Consider the following 22,794-nt stretch of genomic DNA (forward strand, 5'->3'; position numbering starts at 1 on the left):
TTTCAGAGCACAGTGGCTCCTTCTTCAGGCAAGATTACAAATAGCTTAATAAGAAAAAAGCACAACATTTAAACCCTTCATGACCGTGGGATTTTGCGTTTTTCCGTGTTCGTTTTTCACTCCCCTCCTTCCCAGAGCCATAACTTTTCTATTTTTCTGTCAATTTGGCCATGTGAGGGCTTATTTTTTGCGGGACGAGTTGTACTTTTGAACGACATCATTGGTTTTACCATGTCGTGTACTAGAAAACGGGAAAAAAATTCCAAGTGCGGTGAAATTGCAAAAAAAGTGCAATCCCACACTTGTTTTTTGCTTGGCTTTTTTGCTAGGTTCACTAAATGCTAAAACTGACCTTGCCATTATGATTTTCCAGGTCATTACGAGTTCATAGACACCTAACATGACTAGGTTATTTTTTACCTAAGTGGTGAAAAAAAATTCCAAACTTTGCTAAAAAAAAAAAAAAATTTCCGCCATTTTCCGATACTCATAGCGTCTCCATTTTTCATGATCTGGGGTCGGTTGAGGGCTTATTTTTTGCGTGCCGAGCTGGCGTTTTTAATGATTCCAATTCGGTGCAGATACGTTCTTTTGATCGCCCGTTATTGCATTTTAATGCAATGTCGCGGTGACAAAAAAAACGTAATTCTGGCGTTTCGATTTTTTTTCTCGTTACGCCGTTTAGCGATCAGGTTAATGCTTTTTTTTAAATTAATACATCAGGCGATTCTGAATGTGGCGATACCAAATATGTGTAGATTTGATTTTTTTTTATTGATTTATTTTGATTGGGGCGAAAGGGGGGTGATTTAAACTTCATTTTTTTTTTTTTTTTCACATTTTTTTTTTAACTTTTGCTATGCTTCAATAGCCTCCATGGGAGGCTAGAAGCAGGCACAGCACGATCGCCTCTGCTACATAGCAGCGATCTGCTGTTCGCTGCTTTGTAGCAGAATTGCAGGTGTGCTGTGAGCGCCGAACACAGGGTGGCGCTCATAGCTACCGGCGATCAGTAACCATAGAGGTCTCAAGGACCTCTATGGTTACAATATACAAGAATCGCCGACCTCCAATCATGTGACGGGGTCGGCGATGCCGTCATTTCCGGCCGCCCGGCCGGATGCGGCAGTTAAATGCTGCTGTCTGCGTTTGACAGCGGCATTTAACTAGTTAATAGCGGCGGCTGAATCGTGATTTCACCCGCCGCTATTGCGGGCACATGTCAGCTGTTCAAAACAGCTGACATGTCCCGGCTTTGATGCGGGCTCACCGCGGAGCCCTGCATCAAAGCAGGGGAGCTGACATCGGACGTACTATCCCGTCCGATGTCAGTAAGGGGTTAAGGAATACTACAGTAGGACATTTGTTCAGGGTTGGGAGGTGTGATGCCTCCTAAAGATAAACCAAGGAAATCTAATTAGGTATTTTCTTACAAATGGAGAGGCAGTGGGAATGATGTTCTTAAGGTACCTTCAAACATAACGATTTCGTTAATGATATCGTTGCAACGTCACGCTTTTTGTGACGTAGCAACGATCCCGCTTAACGATCTCGTTATGTGTGACAGCGACCAATGATCAGGCCCCTGCTGGGAGATCGTTGGTCGAAGGGAATGATCAGGACCTTTTTTTGGTCGCTGATCACCCGCTGTCATCGCTGGATCGGCGTGTGTGAAGTCAGCTTCCCTGCACTGACTGTCAGCGCCGGCCGTAAAGCAGAGCACAGCGATGACGTCACCGCTGTGCTCTGCTTTACGGCCGGCACGGACACAGTCAGTGTGGGAAGCTGATGGCGGGGGACGTGACAGACATCGGAATGTGAGTATGTAGTGTTTTTTTTTTTTTTACTTTTACAATGGTAACCAGGGTAAATATCGGGTTACTAAGCGCGGCCCTGCACTTAGTAACCCGATGTTTACCCTTGTTACCCGGGGACTACGGCATCGTTGAAGACAGTTTCAACGATGCCGAAGTCGTTTCCCTGATCGTTGGTCGCTGGAGAGAGCTGTCTGTGTGACAGCTCCCCAGCGACCACACAATGACTTACCAACGATCATGGCCAGGTCGTATCGCTGGTCGTGATCGTTGGTAAGTTGTTTAGTGTAACGGTACCTTTGGTTATCTGGAGTCCCTCTGGTGGAGGTGTGAATTGTATCCATGTAGTGACTCATAAATCCAGGTGTTAAATTGAGTCCTAGTGTCAAAGAATTGAACATCTTCATTAGTTTGAATTCTCAAATTTTTCTTTTTCTGTCATCCTTAAAATGACCAATTATTTCATGTGTGGGCACCCTTACTGAGCAGGTATCTAGATGGGTAGAGGGTATTCTTAAACCGCTGGTAAAGGATACACCAAACTTCATTCAGGACACAACTGTCCTATTGAATAAACTATCAGCAATAGGTCTTCTACCAGAAGTAACCATCCTGGCCACCATGGATGTGGAATCTTTGAACTCCAATATCCTACAGCAGGATGGATTAAAGGTCTGCAAATTTTTCCTGGAAAACACAGGGACTGAAGAGGATTCTGTGGTTAAACTTATAAAATTCATCCTCACCCACAATTACTTTGAATTTGACAAGAAGATCTGTCTACAGGAGACTGGCACAGCAATGGAAAGTAAAATGGCCCCACAGTATGCAAATCTTTTCATGGCCAAGCTTGAAAGCAACTTTTCGTCCTCATGTCCCATCAGGCCTCTGGCCTACTACCACTACATTGATGATATTTTAATAATCTGGATGGAGTCTGAGCCACAGATAAAGACGTTCCATGAACAGTTTAATCAATTTCATCTTTCCATCAACTTGACACTCAACTACTCCTGTACTGAAATTAACTTTTTGGACACCATCATTAAGCTGCAGAACAATAAAATAGAGACATCCTTGTATCAGAAGCCAAACGACCGTCCAACATACCTTAAATAGGACAGTTTCCATTCAAAACACATAAAAATCTCTATTGTCTACAGCCAAGCCATCAGATACAAATCGCATATGTTCCAACCCAATGGATAGGGATGAACAGCTTTGTCACCTCAGAAAGACCTTTTTGAATCAGGGCTACCATCCAAGAACAATTGAAAACCAGATTACAAGTGCCACCAAAATATCAAGGAATCACCTGCTACATTACAAAAGGAAATTACCGGCTACCTCTAGTAGTTACCTACAATCCAAATCTGGAGGTGTTAAGGGGAGCTGCACGGAAATTACATCCTTTACTACAAAAAGATGCCCAATTACAATCCATTTTTCCAGACCCCCCACTACTGTGCTTTAGGCAGCCCCCAAATCTAAGAAGCATCATTGTCAAGAGCACCCCGGCCTCTCCAACAGCTGCAGGAACTTTTCCTTGCAATCAGAAAAAAAGTAAAACCTGTCCATTTTTAATGACCACAGACAAGATATCGATCCCCAATTCACATCAGGACTACAAGATACAAGGTACTTTCAGCTGTGTCACTTCTAATGTGGTGTACTTAATTATTTGTACTAAATGTCCAACTGGAAGTCTGTATGTAGGGGAGACAGGGCAAAAGGCTTAGAACAAGAATGAATTCTCACCACCACACAATAAGAGAAAAAAGAATGGATCTTCCTGTGGCAATACATTTTTGTCTCTCAAATCATAACATTATAGACATGAAATTACTTGTGTTAAAAGGTAGCTTCAAATCTCAGAGAGAAAGAAGAGTATGGGAATATAAACTGATGACGACCTTTGACAGTCTTATTGCAGGAATGAATGTGTCGCATGGATTTATGTCTTTTTACATCAACTAAGGAACTTGCCCCTCAGACCATGTGGGGTCATCACAACAGAACCAGACCCCAATCAGAGGACGATAAAACATTCCTTATCTAAGACCTGGTCCAATATTTATGGACATAACTATTTATCACTCATGGTAATTCTGCCTCATGTCACCTGTCTTATCCATGTTTTTTTTTTCTGTGCTATGTTGTGCATAAATATGTGATTCTTTAGAATTTCTTTTAGTCTTTGCCTGATGAAGAGACCTGCGTAGTCTCGAAAGCTTGCAATTTGTTACCATCTTTTCAATTAGCCATTACAAGGTATCAACCACTGAGGACTCTCAATTCTAAATATTTTTGTTATTGTACAGAAATTCACACTTGGCCCTCACTGCTCAATTAATGTTGTCGATCATTAACTCCTTAATCCCATATGATGTACTATCCCATTAAGGTGACCTGGATCTTAATTCCCAGGGAGGGGTCATATGCGATCAGCCGTGCTCACTATCGCAGCTGACATCCGGCACTATGTGCCAGGAGCGGTCACGGACCGCTCGCTCCAGGCACATTAACCCCCGGAACACTGCGATCAAACATGATCGCAGTGTTCCGGTGGTACAGGGAAGCATCGCGCAGGGAGGGGGCTCCCTGCGTGCTTCCCTGAGACCCTCGGAGCAATGCGATGTGATCGCGTTGCTCAGAGGGTCTCCAACCTCCTTCTCACTGCAGGCCCCGGATCCAATATGGCCGCGGGGCTGCTTCCGAGTCCTGCAGGGAGGTGGCTTGCAAGCACCTGCTCAGAGCAAGCACTTGCAAGCCTCCAGCAGTGCATGTCAGATCGCTGATCCGACACAGTGTTCTGCAAAGTGTCAGATCAGCGATCTGACCCTAAAACATGATGTCCTCCCCGGAGCAATGTTATAAAGTTAAAAAAAAAGAAAATTCACATATGTTAAAAAAAATTATAATAATAATTCCTAAATAAAGAAAAAAAAAATTGTTCCCATAAATACATTTCTTTATCTAAAAAAACCCAAACAATAAAAGTACACATTTTTAGTATCGCCACGTCCGTAACGTCCCAAGCTATATAACTGTCCCACTAGTTAACCCCTTCAGTGAAAACCGTAAAAAAAAAAAAAAAAAAAGGCAAAAAAAACGCTTTGTTATCATACTGCCGAACAAAAACTGGAGTACTACACGATGAAAAATACGGATATAAATAACCATAGTACCGCTGAAAACATCATCTTGTCCCGCAAAAAACGAGCCGCCATACAGCATCATTAGTGAAAAAATAAAAAAGTTATAGTCCTCAGAATAAAGCGATGCAAAAAGCATGAAGCTACTTACTGGTAGCGGTATTTTTCGGAGGCCCATGACAGCACTACGAGAGAGGGGATCCGCCCTTCAGGAACAGGAAACCTACAGATACAAAAGGGCGGCACCTCTCCCATGCATCAGTTGTATTTCAGAGCCTGATAGGACTACCGCGGTTAGTAGCACACAAATATACATTATATACAGTTTATATACAAAATTAATCCATTGCATTATAACTAGATACCACACGTGAGATCTATATATCTCATTATATAGGAAGTGCCACCCCCACGTGAATAGGGATGGAACTAAGGGTGCTGTCATGGGCCTCCGAAAAATGCCGCTACCAGTAAGTTGCTTAATGCTTTATTCGGACTCCCATGACAGCACTACGAGAGAATTACAGAGATGTAAACTACCTTAGGGAGGGACTATAGCTTGTAGCACCCTTAACCCGAAGGTGAGATCAGAGGAGAACCCCAAGTCCAACCGATAGTGCTTGAAAAAGGTGGAAGGGGACGACCACGTAGCTACCTTACATATCTGGTCGACTGATACTCCAGATCTTTCCGCCCAGGATGTAGCCATGGCCCTGGTGGAATGTGCCCTCAGATTCTGCGGAGCCGGACCTCCACCTGCAGTATAAGCCAGAGAGCTAGCCTCCCTAATCTACTTTGCTAGTGTGTACTTCGATACTCTAAGCCCTTTTCTAGGACCTTGGAAGGATAAAAATAACGCATCCTCTCTCTTCCAAGCGTCAGTGACTGCGATATATTCTAACAGGCATCTCCTAACATCTAATGTATAAAAAGAAAAAAAAACACAAGGCGCCCCCAATGTGTCACACTGTATATAGATAAATACAGACTTGGTAGGGAATATGCTCACCTATTGCAGTTGTGAAAATGGGTCACAACTCCCATGCGGGTGTAACCGTAGCAGCAGGTCTCCACAGAAATCCAGGAGGATGTTGGGAGTAGTAGTCTTAGGCAAAATGAAGACCGCGCTCACGGGATATATTTAAAATGGTTTATTTTAGCCTACGCGTTTCAAGAGCGTTCCTGCTCTCTTCCTCAGGGCATGTAATACATAACACAATATGGAGTATATTTATAGAAAAGACAGGAAGGGGAGGGGCGACAATGCCCCTATATTATAGTATTTGAACTAGTTAAAAACATATATATATGGTAATACAAAGGCAATACACATTAATATCAATAACCGAAAACGAAAATTTATTAAAAAGACAAACAAACATGAAAAGATGAAAACAATTATTAAAATAAATAAAAAATAAACTGGGAGCTGAGTATAAAAAGGCAGGGATCTCAGGTAGCACAACAAGTATTCGAACCGGGGACCCTTGTATGGTAATTCTATTATTTAAGCTCCTCAAGTCATTGTGCCACCGGTTCCTGGTAGGTTAGAGGATGTCTGCTATTACATTTAGCCCTTCAGGTTCAAGGGAATTCAAGGTGTATATCCAATAAATTTCTTTCCTATTAAGTGACTGTGTACGATTAGAAACATGTGCAGGAACGTGATCAATGGGGTGAACACGAAATAATAAAGGATTACAATTATGTGCGATATTGAAATGTCTAGAAAGACCATGTTTTAGATAACCTGTTTTAATATTGTGTCGGTGTGAGTTCATACGGAGGTGGAGTGGTTGTGTAGTCCTACCAACATATATCTTGTTGCAAGGACAAGTGATAATGTAAATAACAAAGGAAGTGGTGCAGGTGAAGACATGACTGATTGGAAAAGAATAAGGAAAGGAAGGATGTTTGAATCCTGTACTGGTATGGGCTATAATACCACAACATAGACATTTTTTGTGAAAACATTTAAAAATCCCTGGTTTTTGTGCAACAAATGATTTTTTTCTTTCATCAAGAAGTCTGCTGGGAGCCAATTTGTTTTTCAGGCTTGGTGCTCTCCTAAAAATAATTTTAGGATGTTGTGGCACCAGTTTACCAAGTATTTTATCCTCTCTTATTATATGCCATAATTCATTAATAGATTTTTTAATAAATTTGTGGTCAGTACTGAATGTGGTTAAAAAACTACAGGTGTATTCATCTAAATTAGCTGCAGTGTCACCTTTTTCTTTTTTTAATAACATTTCTTGATTAAAATTCTTAAAAACGTGTTCGATTGCTCTGTTTACCAACTCCCTGGGGTATTTTTGTGCTAAAAACTTATTTTTTAAAACCTCCGATTGATCCTTAAAATCACTATCAGAAGAACAATTTCTCCTAATACGCATTCCCTACCAAGTCTGTATTTATCTATATACAGTGTGACACATTGGGGGCGCCTTGTGTTTTTTTCTTTTTATTTCTGTTATAGCGGGAGACTCCTGGCCGGGCCTCCTGCATAAGGTGATTTCACCGCCCACAAGTGCTGCCTCTTGCTGTGATCCACTCCTACCAATGGAATACTTTCAGCACCGTCTCCTGTCTAGAGAACGTCTGATCCTGCAAACAGTTGGGTCCAAAACCACCATACCGCCAGATACTACCACCACCCAGGATTTCTCAGAGGAAGATACTAATCTTATGAAGAAACTGTTTCATAATTTAGAGGAGAACATTAAGGAAGAAATTCATCAAAGCCTGGATGCAAGGTTTCTTGATATTTATATTGATGAACATATATGCCACGGGGATTACGTATAGACCTCAGATGTCCGTTTCCAACGGACAAAGATTTAAATAATGAATGGAGCACTATATTATCAGATTGTATGCGTAGAATCTTAAGCTGCCTATATAAGAAAAGAACCACCCTTGCTGAACAAGCAGCCTTAAGGGTGCAAAAAATCAGCAATGAATTATTTCGGTTTAAAAACCATCCCTTATATAGAAATATAAATTCCAGTATATCTACGAACGTAACTAAAATTGAACACGATACCATTATCAGGAGGTCTAAAAAATTGACTAGAGACCGAACCGATTTTGGTTCTAATTCTAGTGAATTCACCCATATTGAGGGTGAGAAAAAGGAGGGCATTCCTGCCACATTAACCCCTTCACTAGTTAACAATTACACACGTACTTTTGTCAATAGTCACAAACATGCACTTAAGAGAAGTAACCCAGGGGATGTAAAAAATCCTTGCCAAAACAATAAAAATGTGGGCAGCATGAACTATCATACTGTAGATCTAACCAAATTGATTGATAATAATATTGAAAAATTTGAGAAATCTGCTGAAGGAAAAATGTCTAAACCCTTATCTGAATCTGCTGAATTAGTATTAAAGAACAGAAGGGAGTCAGCTTCCTTCACATTACCACTTTTTGATCCAAAAATAAGTATTACTGATGCTAATGATGGTTATAAAAATGATATTGATGAAGATTTATTAAATCTCTCCATTCATGAAGTCTCACAATCAGATGAACCTCTGATTTATTTAGATGATATAACGATTAACTCTCACAATAAGATTAATAATATAAGTATAAACCCAACACACAAAAATACTGACACCACCTCAGCTGCTACTGCTCCCACTAATTCTACATCTGTCATTATTGACAATTCAGCAGCAGGACTTTCAGCAGCTGTCCCTTTTCTTCCAAGGGTGGATAGCTCTATTCCGTCCACCAGTAAATCCTCTCTTGATATACTAGACACCACTAACACTAAAACTATCCCTCATTTTTTCTGCAAGGCTCAAGTAAAAAGAAAAGGAAATATAGAGGGTCTAGAGGAAAAGGAAAAGAAAAAAGGCAAAAACGATCCTCAATAACACCCAATAATGTCTTCAACCTTTCCTCCTTGGCATTGACTGTAACAGATTTAACCCTTTTATCTAGAGGTCTATCTTATTGCCCCAATTCAGGCAGTAAGAATCTTGATATATTTCTTGATGTTCATAGGTTTGTTAGAAAACTGACTTTAAAGAGACACCATGAAATCAAAAAATGTGTGCCTAATATTAATGATAATGTAGAACCATCTAATACACCCGAACTCACAGGGTTACATTTGGATGTCAAACGAAAAAGCAAATTTTATCCGATAGAAAGTAAAGGTCCTCATTTGGAAACATTTTCCAATTTACTACTTAAAAAATTTAATAATATTGAAAAAAATTGCAAGTTAAAATCTAAAAAAGGTGGGAATTTAACACCCGATGAGAAAGCGTCTCTTTTAAAACTTAAAAATAATAAAGAGATAGTCATCAGAGCTGCGGATAAGGGAGGTGGTATAGTGGTGCAAGACCGTGGTGACTATATAAAAGAAGCCCATAATATATTGTCTGACCATGATTTTTATTCTAAAATAACCAATGATCCTTTTTCAGAAATGCAAAAAGCCTATAAATTCATGATCAAGGAAGCTTTTGATAGTGGTGTCTTAAATGAGAACGAGAGCAAGTTTCTTTCCATAACAAACCCAAGCGTACCTTTTATGTACCATATTCCTAAAATTCACAAGAGTCTAAAAAATCCCCCGGGTCGTCCCATTATTTCTAGTATTGGTTCCCTGACTTCAAACCTATCTAGCTATATAGACAGTATTATGCAGGTACATGTCACCCAATTGAGAAGCTATATTAAGGATTCTGCACATGTGATCAGACGTATCAGAAATATTAAATGGAAAGATAGTTATGTATTTGTTACAGTTGATGTTTGCTCATTATATACAAATATCAAACACGAAATTGGACTTGAAAGTATGAAATTATTTATGGATACAGATCCGAGATTATCGGACAAACAAAAACAATTTTTAATGTCGGGAATGAGTTTTATTTTAAAAAATAATTATTTTACTTTCTTGGGTGAACTGTACCACCAGACACGTGGTGCAGCAATGGGATCTCGGGTAGCACCAACTTATGCTAATTTATTTATGGGTCATTTTGAGAATTCCTTTATTTATAATAGTGCTTTTACTGATTGTATGGTTTTTTATGGACGTTATATTGATGACCTTGTTTTTATTTGGGACACAACTTTTAAACCTCCTGAATTTTTAATATCAGAGCTCAAAAACAACCCCTGGGGTCTTGATTTTACTTCCGTTTTTAATAAAACTGCTATCAATTATCTAGATGTGATATTCTTTATTGTGGATGGTGAAATTCATACAAAGAACTTTTTTAAAAAAGTAGATAGTAATAGCTATGTTCATTATAATAGCAACCATCTTGATAAATGGCTTTGTAATATTCCAAAAAGCCAGTTCATGCGTATTAGGAGAAATTGTTCTTCTGATAGTGATTTTAAGGATCAATCGGAGGTTTTAAAAAATAAGTTTTTAGCACAAAAATACCCCAGGGAGTTGGTAAACAGAGCAATCGAACACGTTTTTAAGAATTTTAATCAAGAAATGTTATTAAAAAAAGAAAAAGGTGACACTGCAGCTAATTTAGATGAATACACCTGTAGTTTTTTAACCACATTCAGTACTGACCACAAATTTATTAAAAAATCTATTAATGAATTATGGCATATAATAAGAGAGGATAAAATACTTGGTAAACTGGTGCCACAACATCCTAAAATTATTTTTAGGAGAGCACCAAGCCTGAAAAACAAATTGGCTCCCAGCAGACTTCTTGATGAAAGAAAAAAATCATTTGTTGCACAAAAACCAGGGATTTTTAAATGTTTTCACAAAAAATGTCTATGTTGTGGTATTATAGCCCATACCAGTACAGGATTCAAACATCCTTCCTTTCCTTATTCTTTTCCAATCAGTCATGTCTTCACCTGCACCACTTCCTTTGTTATTTACATTATCACTTGTCCTTGCAACAAGATATATGTTGGTAGGACTACACAACCACTCCACCTCCGCATGAACTCACACCGACACAATATTAAAACAGGTTATCTAAAACATGGTCTTTCTAGACATTTCAATATCGCACATAATTGTAATCCTTTATTATTTCGTGTTCACCCCATTGATCACGTTCCTGCACATGTTTCTAATCGTACACAGTCACTTAATAGGAAAGAAATTTATTGGATATACACCTTGAATTCCCTTGAACCTGAAGGGCTAAATGTAATAGCAGACATCCTCTAACCTACCAGGAACCGGTGGCACAATGACTTGAGGAGCTTAAATAATAGAATTACCATACAAGGGTCCCCGGTTCGAATACTTGTTGTGCTACCTGAGATCCCTGCCTTTTTATACTCAGCTCCCAGTTTATTTTTTATTTATTTTAATCATTTTTTTCATCTTTTCATGTTTCTATTTGTCTTTTTAATAAATTTTCGTTTTAGGTTATTGATATTAATGTGTATTGCCTTTGTATTACCATATATATATGTTTTTAACTAGTTCAAGTACTATAATATAGGGGCATTGTCGCCCCTCCCCTTCCTGTCTTTTCTATAAATATACTCCATATTGTGTTATGTATTACATGCCCTGAGGAAGAGAGCAGGAACGCTCTTGAAACGCGTAGGCTAAAATAAACCATTTTAAATATATCCCGTGAGCGCGGTCTTCATTTTGCCTAAGACTAACATCTAATGTATGGAGTAGTTCTTCCTTATTATTAGAAGGATTAGGGAGAAATGACAGTAAAACTATCTCCTGAGATCTGTAAAAATGTGAGGCCACTTTTGGCAAATAGGCTGGGTCCAGTTTGAGGACTACTCTGTCCTGTAGAAACGCTGTATAAGGGGAGAGTCTAGAGAGCACCTGTATGTCCCCTACCCTACGAGCAGATGTTATTGCTACTAAAAATGCTGTTTTGAGGGACAATAATTTAACTGAGGCTGAATGTAAGGGCTCAAACGGTTCCCTAGTCAAGGCTGAAAGGACTAGGTTGAGATCCCAAGGCACCGACCTGTTCTTGTGTATAGGTCTAGCTCTACTTGATGCTTTAATAAACCTTGATACCCAATAGTTATTAGCAATGTTACAACAAAACAGGGCCCCTAGGGCTGAGACTTGTACTTTTAGTGTACTTGTAGATAGATTTAGCTCAAACCCCTTCTGCAGGAATTCTAAAATCTGGTTAATTGGTATCCCTTCTTCAATATTAAAATCTGAAGAGGCCAGGAACTTCCTCCAGGTTCTAGAGTAGATTCTTGTTGTTATTTGTTTTCTACTCTTCATAAGGGTATCAATTAAATTTGTGGAAAAACCTCTGTTTTTTTTTTTTGTTTTTTTTTTTAACAGCGACCTCTCAAACTCCATGCCGTCAAATGGAGCCCCTTCACTTGTGGATGGCTGATCGGACCTTGATAGAGTAAATCCTGAATGTCCGGAAGTACCCAGGGGTCTTCCACCGACATGGTTCTGAGCCAGGCAAACCAAGCCCTTCTGGGCCAGAATGGGGCGATCAGTATGACTCTTGCCCGATCTTCTCTTATCTTTCTGACCACAAGAGGCAATAGGCCCAGCGGGGGGAACGCATAAGCCAATTGGAAATTCCATCTGATCAGGAAGGCATCCACTGCCAACGGATTCTCCCTGGGATTTAGGGAACAGAACTTTCTTGTTTTTCTGTTGTCCTTGGTGGCAAATAAGTCCACCTCTGGATGACCCCACATGCGGACAATCTGATTGAAGATGTCTCTGTTCAGAGACCATTCCCCTTGTTTTAAGGTGTTGCGGCTTAGAAAGTCTGCTTTTATATTTCCTTTCCCTCTTATATGCGGTGCAGTTAAAGATAGTAAATGGCTCTCTGCTGTCTGGAGCAGGCGGTCCGCTACTTCCATCAGAGATTCGGAATGTGTTCCACCCTGGTGATTTATGTAGGCTACCGCCACCTAGTTGTCGGAGAGGATCTTGACGTGGTGACCCTGTAGATATACGAGGAGTTCCTTAACTGAAAATTCAATTGCCATTAACTCTCTCTGATTAGAAGAGGCTGATGTTTGGGGGTCCCATAGACCCTGAACTACAAGGTCACCCACCCCGTAGGGCTGGCATCTGTTGTTATTACACGAGTCACATGTGTCACCCAGGGAACTCCTGCTGACAGTTTGTCTTCTTCTAGCCACCATCTAAGGGATGTAAGAACTACTGGACTTAATGTCACCAGACCCTGCAAGGACCCTTGTAAGGCTCTACCATTATCCAGTACCTCAAACTGTAAAGGTCTGTGTGGAATTGGGCCCAACGGACGGCGGGAATACACGAAGTTAGGGATCCTAACAGTGACATAGCCTGTCTAAGGGTCATGGACGGTTTATTAATCGCCTTTAACACCTGTTGTTGAATATTTATCAGGTGGAAGACAGCATTGTTGGGTCTCTGAATTTAATAACAGCCCTAGGAATCTCTGAATTTTTAGGGGCTGTAATCGAGATTTTTCATAATTTATAATCCAGCCCAGACTTTCTAGTTTGGTTGTAGCTGTCTTTACTTGTGAAAGGCAATTGTCTGCTGAATTCCCCACTATAAGGAAATCATCCAGATAAGGAATAATGAGGATATTGAATTCTCGTAAGTGCGCCATGACCTCAGCGACTACTTTAGTAAAGACCCTAGGTGCTGCTGAAAGGCAGAAGGGAAGAGCTCTAAATTGAAAATGGCGAACAATTCCTCCCATAGACACAGCTACTCTTAGGAATCTCTGGAAGTTCTCATGGATAGGTATATAATAGTATGCATCTTTTAAATCTACAACTACCATGAAGCAGTGTTTGAACAACATCTTTATTGTTGAACTGATTGACTCTATTTTAAAGGTTTTATTAACCAGGTTCTCATTAAGGGATTTAAGATTAATGATAGTTCTAAATGATTTGTCTGGTTTTTGAATCAGAAATAGAGGAGAGTAGAACCCTCTTCCTCTTTCTGATTCTGGGATTTCAATCAGCACTTTAAGGCATAAATTCATGACCTCTGCTTCCAAAGCTGTCTGTTCAACGGTGGAAGAACGTAAGGGGGTTAGTTTAAACTTATCACGAGGCCAGTGATTAAACTCCAGTCTCAGACCCTCTGATATAATGCCTCGGACCCAGTCACTATTTGTGATGTCAGACCATGCGGAAGAGAAGGCTGCCAATCTCCCTCCCACAGGGATTGCTAGTCATTGGTCTGGTTTTTTACGTTCTTTTGAGGAACGGCGAAACATGTAGCCCGTACCTCTCCTGCATCTATCCTCCCATCTAAAATTATCTCTAGAGGGTGAGGATACGCGTTTTCTTCCGCGACCAAATCTCCTTCTGTTGAAAGGGCGACGGTAAGATGCTGATGACAAATTAGGGAACTTTTTCTTGTCATCCCCTGCTTTCTCAAGAAACTCATCCAGAGTTGGCCCGAAGAGATATTCCCCCTTGCATGGGATAGCGCAGAGCTTGGATCTTGATTGAATGTCTCCAGACCAACACTTCAACCATAAGGCTCTACGAGCCGCGTTGGAAAGTCCTGCTGCTCTGGCCGCCATTCTGACTGAATCTACTGAAGCGTCCGACAGGAAGGCCGCAGCATCTTGAATTACCAGGAGCGCATTTAGGATTGTATTCCTGGACGCGCCTTCCTTAAGTTGTGACTCCAACTGATCCAGCCAGACCATTAACGATCTGGCTGTACATGTTGCGGCCACTGCCGGTCTTAAAGATCCGGACGCCATTTCCCAGGTACCTTTAAGGAAGGTGTCTGCCTTCCTATCAAGAGGATCTTTAAGGGTCCCCATGTCTTCAAATGGCAATGAGGCTTTCTTTGACGCCTTTGCCACCGCAGCATCTAACTTAGGGGCCTTGACCCAGGTATCAACGGCTGCATCCTCAAAGGGATACCTGCGCTTTAATGCTGGTGGCAAGGAACCTTTCTTCTCCGGTTTCTTCCACTCCCGGAGAATCAAATCCTGAATTTTATCAATCACCGGAAAAGATCTACATCTTTTATGGTCTAATCCGCTGAACATTATTTCCTGTCTGGAAAGTTGCGTTTTAGGCTCTTCCAGACCCATCGTACCCCTGACCGATTTAACTAATTTATCAACCCGGTCCAGAGGTAGACAAAATCGGCTAGTCCTCTTCTGATGACGAGGAAGAGGGAATAGAGCGATAGGAACCTTCTTCTCTTTCTTCCTCCGAAGAATCAGAGATCAAGGAAACTTTATGTTTTGAACTTCCCGCCTGGGATAGAGACCGCAGGGATTCCCTTACTTCCATACGGATCATCTCCTTTAAATTAGCCGTACTCGCAGATTCTTCCGCTACCTAGGGGAGGACAATAAGGGTGATACCTTCTATCTGACCTGATGTCACTCAACCCCTACCACTCCTGTAGACCTCACCGTCTGCTGTATACAGGGGGCGCATAATTTTTTGGGATAAGAATCTGGTAAAGGGATTCCACATAGGGCGCACTCCTTATGTTTCGTCTTTGTACTTTTCTTCACCTAGAATGACAAAGTATAAGGGGCCCGCGTCACTGAGTGAACATTCACGTAGATCACTTACCAGCGCACGCCAAAAAAAAAGGTACCGGAACACGAGGGGGTTCTTTCCCAGTCGAAGCTCTCGATCCCTGCTTGGATGAGCTCTTACGGCTAGACTGGTCACTTCTGACATGCTCCTTCTCCATGGGCTTCTGTCGCACTTCATCCAGCAGCTGAGGGTGCTGCTCACCATCGCTCTCCATGAAGAAGATGTGGCCAAAATCAGGGCTCTAAATCCAACACCTGCTTAAATACCCCTGAATTCCGGTCAGCAGGCTGCCGGGCGTCACTCTCATTGGTCCCTGCTGTTTCAGGCTGCAGCTGGGAGGTCTGCGGGGTCTGTGAGGAATCCGGCATTCAGGATCGATGGGCGCCGCCATCTTGGATAGACTGCGAATGCGCAGTCACCCAGCGACCTGGAAGCGCCTGCTGACTCCGCCCCCAACATCACCGCACCCGGAAACGCTCCAGCACACACTGAGAGCGGTGCAGGACGCCGGAAAAACATGCAGCAGCACTCCGGACGGCGTACACCTCCTGCCACCGCTACCTCACCACCCTGCTGCACCGCCACATGGACCCGAAGGAGGAGCTATACTTACCGGCGCCGGCGCTTAGAGGAGATCAGGAATCCTCCAGACTCTGCTCCCTGCTGTAACACGCCACCGACGTGCAGTCCAGCCAGGACCACCGTGGCGTCTCCAGGAACTCCCGCACCGGCCGAGGTAGGAGACCCCCCCCGCTACCTGATTTGGCAGGCCGGCCTGGGTCCTTTAGGATTTATCTGTAGGCATCTGTCCCTCCAGGAACAGGAAACCAACTGATGCATGGGAGAGGTGCCGTGCTTTTGTATCTGTAGGTTTCCTGTTCCTGAATGGCGGATCCCCTCTCTCTTAGTGCTGTCATGGGAGTCCGAATAACTAATTATTTTTTCTATAAAATAGTTTTTATCGTATAAAAGCGCCAAAACATAAAAAAAAGATATAAATGAGGTATTGCTGTAATCGTACTGACCAGAAGAATAAAACTGCTTTATCAATTTTATCAAACGTGGAACAATATAAACGCCCCCCCCTTCCCAAAAGAAATTCATTAATAGCTTGTTTTTGGTCATTCTGCTTCACAAAAATCGGAATAAAAAGCGATCAAAAAATGTCACGTGCTCGAAAATGGTACCAATAAAAACGTCAACTCGTCCCGCAAAAAACAAGATCCCACATGACTGTGGACCAAAATATGGAAAAATTATAGCTCTCAAAATGTGGAGACGCAAAAACTATTTTTTGCAATAAAATGCGTCTTTTAGTGTGTGACAGCTGCCAATCATAAAAATATGCTTAAAAAAACCGCTATAAAAGTAAATCAAACCCCCCTTCATCACCCCCTTAGTTAGGAAAAAATAATAAAATGTAAAAAATGTATTTATTTCCATTTTCCCGTTAGGGTTGGGGCTAGGGTTAGGGCTACAGTTAGGGCTACAGTTAGGGTTGGGGCTAAAGTTAGGGTTGGGGCTAAAGTTAGGGTTTGGATTACATTTACGGTTGGGATTAGGATTAGGGGTGTGTCAGGGTTAGGGGTGTGGTTAGGGTTACGGTTGGGATTAGGGTTAGGGGTGTGTTGGAGTTAGGGGTGTGGTTGAAATTAGGGTTAGAGGCATGTTCGGGTTAGAAGTGTGGTTAGGGTTATGGTTAGAGTTGGGATTAGGGTTAGGGGTGTGTTTGAGTTAGGGTTTCAGTTAGAATTGGGGGTTTCCACTGTTTAGGGACATCAAGGGCTCTCCAAACGCGACATGGCGTCCGATCTCAATTACAGCCAATTCTGCGTTGAAAAAGTAAAACAGTGTTTCTTCCATTCCGAGCTCTCCTGTGCGCCCAAACAGGGGTTTACCCCAACATATGGGGTATCAACGTACTCAGGACAAATTGGACAACAACTTTTCTGGTCCAATTTCTTCGGTTACCCTTGGAAAAATAAAAATTTGGGGGCTAAAAAAACATTTTTGTGGGAAAAAAATGATTTTTTATTTTCACGGCTCTGAGTTATAAACTGTACTGAAACACTTGGGGGTTCAAAGTACTCACAACACATCTACATAAGTTCCCTTGGGGGTCTAGTTTCCAATATGGGGTCACTTGTCTGGGGTTTCTACTGTTTAGGTACATTAGGGGCTCTGCAAACGCAATGTAACACCTGCAGACCATTCCATCTAAGTCTGCATTCCAAACGGCGCTCCTTCCCTTCCGAGATCTGCCATGCACCCAAACAGTACTCCCCCCCCCCCCCCACATATGGGGTATCAGCGTACACAGGACAAATTGGAAAACAACTTTTGGGGTCCAATTTCTCCTGTTACCCTTGGGAAAATACAAAACTGGGGGCTAAATAATAACTTTTGTGACAAAAATAAAGAATTTTTATTTTCACGGCTCTGCATTATAAACTGTAGTGAAACACTTGGGGGTTCAAAGCTCTCACAACACATCTAGATAAGTTCCTTAGGGGGTCTACTTTCCAAAATGGTGTCACTTGTTGGGGGTTTCAATGTTTAGGCACATCAGGGGCTCTCCAAACGCGACATGGTGTCCCATCTCAATTCCAGTCAATTTTGCATTGAAAAGTCAAACAGCGCTCCTTCCCTTCCGAGCTCTGCCATGTGCCCAAACAGTGGTTTACCCCCACATATGGGGTATCGGCGTACTCAGGACAAATTGCACAACAACATTAGGGGTCCAATTTCTTCTGTTACCCTTAGGAAAATAAAAAAATTGGGGAGAAAAGATCATTTTTGTGAAAAAATATGATTTTATATTTTTACGGCTCTGCATTATAAACTTCTGTGAAGCACGTGGTCGTCAAAGTGCTCACCACACATCTAGATAAGTTCCTTAGGGGGTCTACTTTCCAAAATGGTGTCACTTGTGGGGAGTTTCAAGGTTTAGGCACATCAGGGGCTCTGCAAACGCAACATGGCATCCCACCTCAATTCCAGTCAATTTTGCATTGAAAAGTCAAACGGCCCTCCTTCCCTTCCGAGCTCTGCCATGCGCCCAAACAGTGGTTTACCAACACATATGGGGTATCACCGTACTCAGGACAAATTGTACAACTTTTGGGGTCCATTTTCTCCTGTTACCGCTGGTAAAATAAAACAAATTGGAGCTGAAGTAAATTTTTGTGAAAAAAGTTAAATGTAATTTTTATTTTTTTTTTTAACATTCCAAAAATTCCTGTGAAACACCTGAAGGGTTAATAAACTTCTTGAATGTGGTTTTGAGCACATTGTCACACTTAGTTATTTTCTATCATATAGACCCCTCAAAATGACTTCAAATGTGATGTGGTCCCTAAAAAAAAAATGGTGTTGTAAAAATGAGAAATTGCTGGTCAAATTTTAACCCTTATAACTGCCTAACAAAAAAAATTTTGGTTCCAAAATTGTGCTGATGTAAAGTAGACATGTGGGAAATGTTACTTATTAAGTATTTTGTGTGACATATCTCTGTGAGTTAAGGGCATAATAATTCAAAGTTGGAAAATTTTGCAATTTTCCAAATTTTTGCCACATTTCCGTTTTTTTCATAAATAAAAGCAGGTAATATCAAACAAATTTTACCACTGTCATGAAGTACAATATGTCACAAGAAAACAACATCATAATCATCAGGATCCGTTGAAGCGTTCCAGAGTTATAACCTCATAAATGGACAGTGGTCAGAAATGTAAAAATTGGCCTGGTCACTAACATGCAAACCACCCTTGGGGCTTAAGGGGTTAAAGCAAAGTTTGGCCAGAAAGACTGGACCTGGTCTTGTAGGGACCATATGAGCACATTCAGCAGCACAGAAGGCAGAGAATGTAGATTCAGAAAATAAGATATCAGGGTTATAGGAAGCCAACAGTATAACTACCCTCAGCTTTCTCTTATAGACCCATCATAATAATGTTCCTCAAGTAATTTTCTAACTTGTCAGTACTTTCTACGTACGCTGTCATTTGGCTTTGTAGTTTACAGATCTGGGCAGGTAACGGTCACCGTCTTCTATCCCCAGAGGGTAGGTGGATCCTCCAGGTTGTAAGCTCTATATGAAAGGGCTTTCAATGCCCAAAGTCATTTGAACAGTTTTGAATGGAGGAGAATGTTGTGGTCTAGAGGCAAAATGGCGATCATGGTAATACAGCTGGACTACACCACCGATAAAGCAGCCACAGCTGGTGACTGAGAAGAATCTGTGACTTCTCTGCATTTAGTGGTTGCTACTCACCTGGGTAGTCATATGTAGGAATCTCCTCTTTACACCGCTCATTACCCCTCACATATGTCTCTGTAGTATTAATATGGGTCAGATCTTCACCCTGAAACAAATATTGTAAAAGTCACAGACAGATGGAGAAGTCACATCTATGATCAGCTCTAATCCTGCCATCTCCACAAGTATAAAACATATAATACAGGGGGATAAAACAAGACTGAGCACAAGACCTCCACAGCTGTCTACACATCACAAGGGAGATCTCATGACACCTTCTCTCCATCTACCTGATGATCCTGAGGAACACTGGGATCTTCTTGTTTACAGTGCTGTGGAAGAAGAGGACGGGGACATCTCTCTGGTGTTGTCCTCTTACTGGATAGATCTAGAGGAAACACATACAGGGACTGAATTCATTTTTTACCTACAGATAATTATAGGCCATGTGTATTTAGTCCTGTCTATTACCTGGTGATGTGAGGAGCTGGGGAACCTCCATTATGACGTTCTTGTACAAAGCTGTGTGTCCTTCTAAATACTCCCACTCCTCCATGGAGAAATAGACAGCGACATCCTGACACCTTATAGGAACCTGACACATACAATGATACCGTCATCCCCCGATCCCTTCATAGTGTTACTGTACAATGTCCCAGCATTCCCAGCAGTGTCACCTCTCCAGTCAGCAGCTCAATCATCTTGTAGATGAATTCTAGGATCTTCTGGTCATTGATGTCCTCATGTATCAGGGGGTAAGGTGGAGGCCCCGTGATTGGGCTCAGGGGTCTTCTGCATCCTTCAGACACAGGGTCCTGACAGCGCTCACTAGAGGTCTTCTTCACTACTGTGTAATCCTGGTTATGGAGAGACACATTAATAAATCTCAATACAGACATTTCCAGAGTCCTCACCTCTCCACTTCTATCCATCTGTTATTCCCATAGATAAGAATGATGTAATGTGACGTCATCAGAATCTCTCACCTCTCCAGTAAGCCGGAAAAGGATCTCTATGGTAAGGTGTAATATTTTCTCTGCCATCTTTTCTCTGTCCATATCCATCTTTGATGGATAAATTAGGAAAATTTTCTTATGTAGATCTTCACTGAGAGGATCCGATATTGTAGAGACCTGAATGAGAAGAAGATGAGCTGATGTAACATCATAAAAATCCTGTGTAATAATACAATTACTGGAGATAATAAGGGAAACATATGAGGAGATTTATTATTTTACAGTGTTTAGTTTTCTTCTTTACATCTACTAATAAAACCTATGTATTTAGGCCACAGACAACAAGCAGTTTCTCCCTCGGAGTCGGCAGCTGAATACGTTCCTCATAGACTCATCTTCCATAACGCTAATTCTCGTCTCATTTACCGACACTGGAATCGGCATTAGCAATACTGCAGGAGATATTCATTACACGTGACTGGAGAAATAACGACTTCATGATGAGGACGACATCTTCATCTTCTACTGCGGATATAGAAATATGTTTGTCCAGAGTCCGTCACTGACTCCATCACCACCGGCCGTCTATATGAAGGTTTCCCGTCTTCCCCGCACTGTAATCTTCTATCACGTTAGATCTCAGCTCTGATTCACACACAGAAGTTTGAGGCTTTTATAAAAGCTTTTTGGTTTCCACAAACACCGCAAACAAAATTATTTGATCTCAAATAGAGATGGGCAAACCCGAACAGTAAAGTTCGGCGTCCGTACTGAACACCTACTGTTCGGGCACGGACACAGAATACGGACTTCACCAGAAAATCAATGTAAGGGTATGTGTCCACGTTCAGGATTGTTTCAGGATTTGGTCAGGATTTTATGCAAGTAAAATCCTGATCAAATCTGCACCTGATGTCACTGGCAGGTCACCTGCGCTGTCCTTGCGTGTTTTCTGCTATGTAAGGACATGCTGCGTTCTTAAAAAACGCACCGCATGTGCATTTTTGCAGGAATGCCGCATGCGTTTTTTAATGCATAGTGGAGACGGGATTTCATAAAATCCCCTCCACTATGCTGTAACATCTGGACGCTGCGTTTTTTACGCTGCGGCTCAACGCTGCGTCAAAAACGCAGCGTTTCCTAAACGTGGACACATACCCTTACTGTTCGGGTTCGGCTGTCCGAATACCGGGTGTTTGCTGCGCTGTTATGTGCATGACAGCGTGGCTAACACCACTTCTGATCGGTGGGGAAATCCTTCCCGCCGGTCAGAGAGCCGCGGTTCCCATGCTGACAAAAGACAGCGGGAGCTCTCAGCTGTGATCGGAGGTATAAAGTTTACCTCCGGTCACTGGAGTCAGCTGAATGGACTACTGCTCCCATCATCTGATACCTGCTGCTACTAATTACAGTGAGAGAACGCTCACAGACGCACAAAGAGGACTTAAAAATCCTCCAGAAAATTGACAAAAAAATCACAGAGAAAAAAGCAGAGATGGTTACCTGCTGAAACCTCCAAACAAATGCACCAGCAGGGCGCATCGGACACAATTAATGATGGCAACAACACAGGTGCAAAAAATACCAATGAAACAACCACTTTCAATCCAGTATTGGTTGTTTGGCATTAGTGCACAAAAAGATAAGAGATAACAGTCTGTATGTGGCATTGTTCACACAAGCAATGCACACATACAGACTATTATCAGCCGGGACGGTTGCATCTTGGCACCGTCAAATTAGCCCCCAGACATGGATTACGGCGTCGGACAGAACAATGGACAGGTATGGTATATTGTTGGTTTTATATTTTATTTTTACTTCAAGAGATCGAGGGCTTTGCTGGGATTAGGGAATGCAGTAAGTATGGTTTAATTGAGAATAATAAAAGGAGTCTGTGTCATTTTTTCAAATACAGGACTTTAGTCTGGCTGTGTCTTTATGTACCATACAATTATAGGATTAGTAATGGGTGGGTGTCTTATAGACCCCTCTCCATTACTAAGCCATGGGATTGATGTCACCTAACAATACAAAGGTGACATCAACCCCACAAATATTAACCCCACTTGCCACCGCTACAGTGCAAGTGGAAAGAGCCAGGCAAA

The 22,794-nt window shown here is 41.7% G+C and overlaps 1 protein-coding gene across 1 annotated transcript in view; it reads right to left on the bottom strand.

The window, feature by feature from the left end:
- LOC143766487 (uncharacterized) overlaps window positions 1–22,794 on the bottom strand; it is a 416,280-nt gene that overhangs the window by 23,404 nt on the left and 370,082 nt on the right. Inside the window, exons 13-17 of the mRNA XM_077254203.1 lie at window positions 20,717–20,863; window positions 20,408–20,587; window positions 20,202–20,325; window positions 20,021–20,118; window positions 19,746–19,836 (exon numbers count right to left, since the gene is read on the bottom strand). Coding sequence (XP_077110318.1) covers window positions 19,746–19,836; window positions 20,021–20,118; window positions 20,202–20,325; window positions 20,408–20,587; window positions 20,717–20,863 — 640 coding nt within the window. The remainder of the gene's footprint in view (window positions 1–19,745; window positions 19,837–20,020; window positions 20,119–20,201; window positions 20,326–20,407; window positions 20,588–20,716; window positions 20,864–22,794) is intronic.

This window comes from Ranitomeya variabilis, chromosome 4 (assembly GCF_051348905.1).
Source record: "Ranitomeya variabilis isolate aRanVar5 chromosome 4, aRanVar5.hap1, whole genome shotgun sequence".
In the NCBI taxonomy this organism is placed as follows: Eukaryota; Metazoa; Chordata; class Amphibia; order Anura; family Dendrobatidae; genus Ranitomeya; species Ranitomeya variabilis.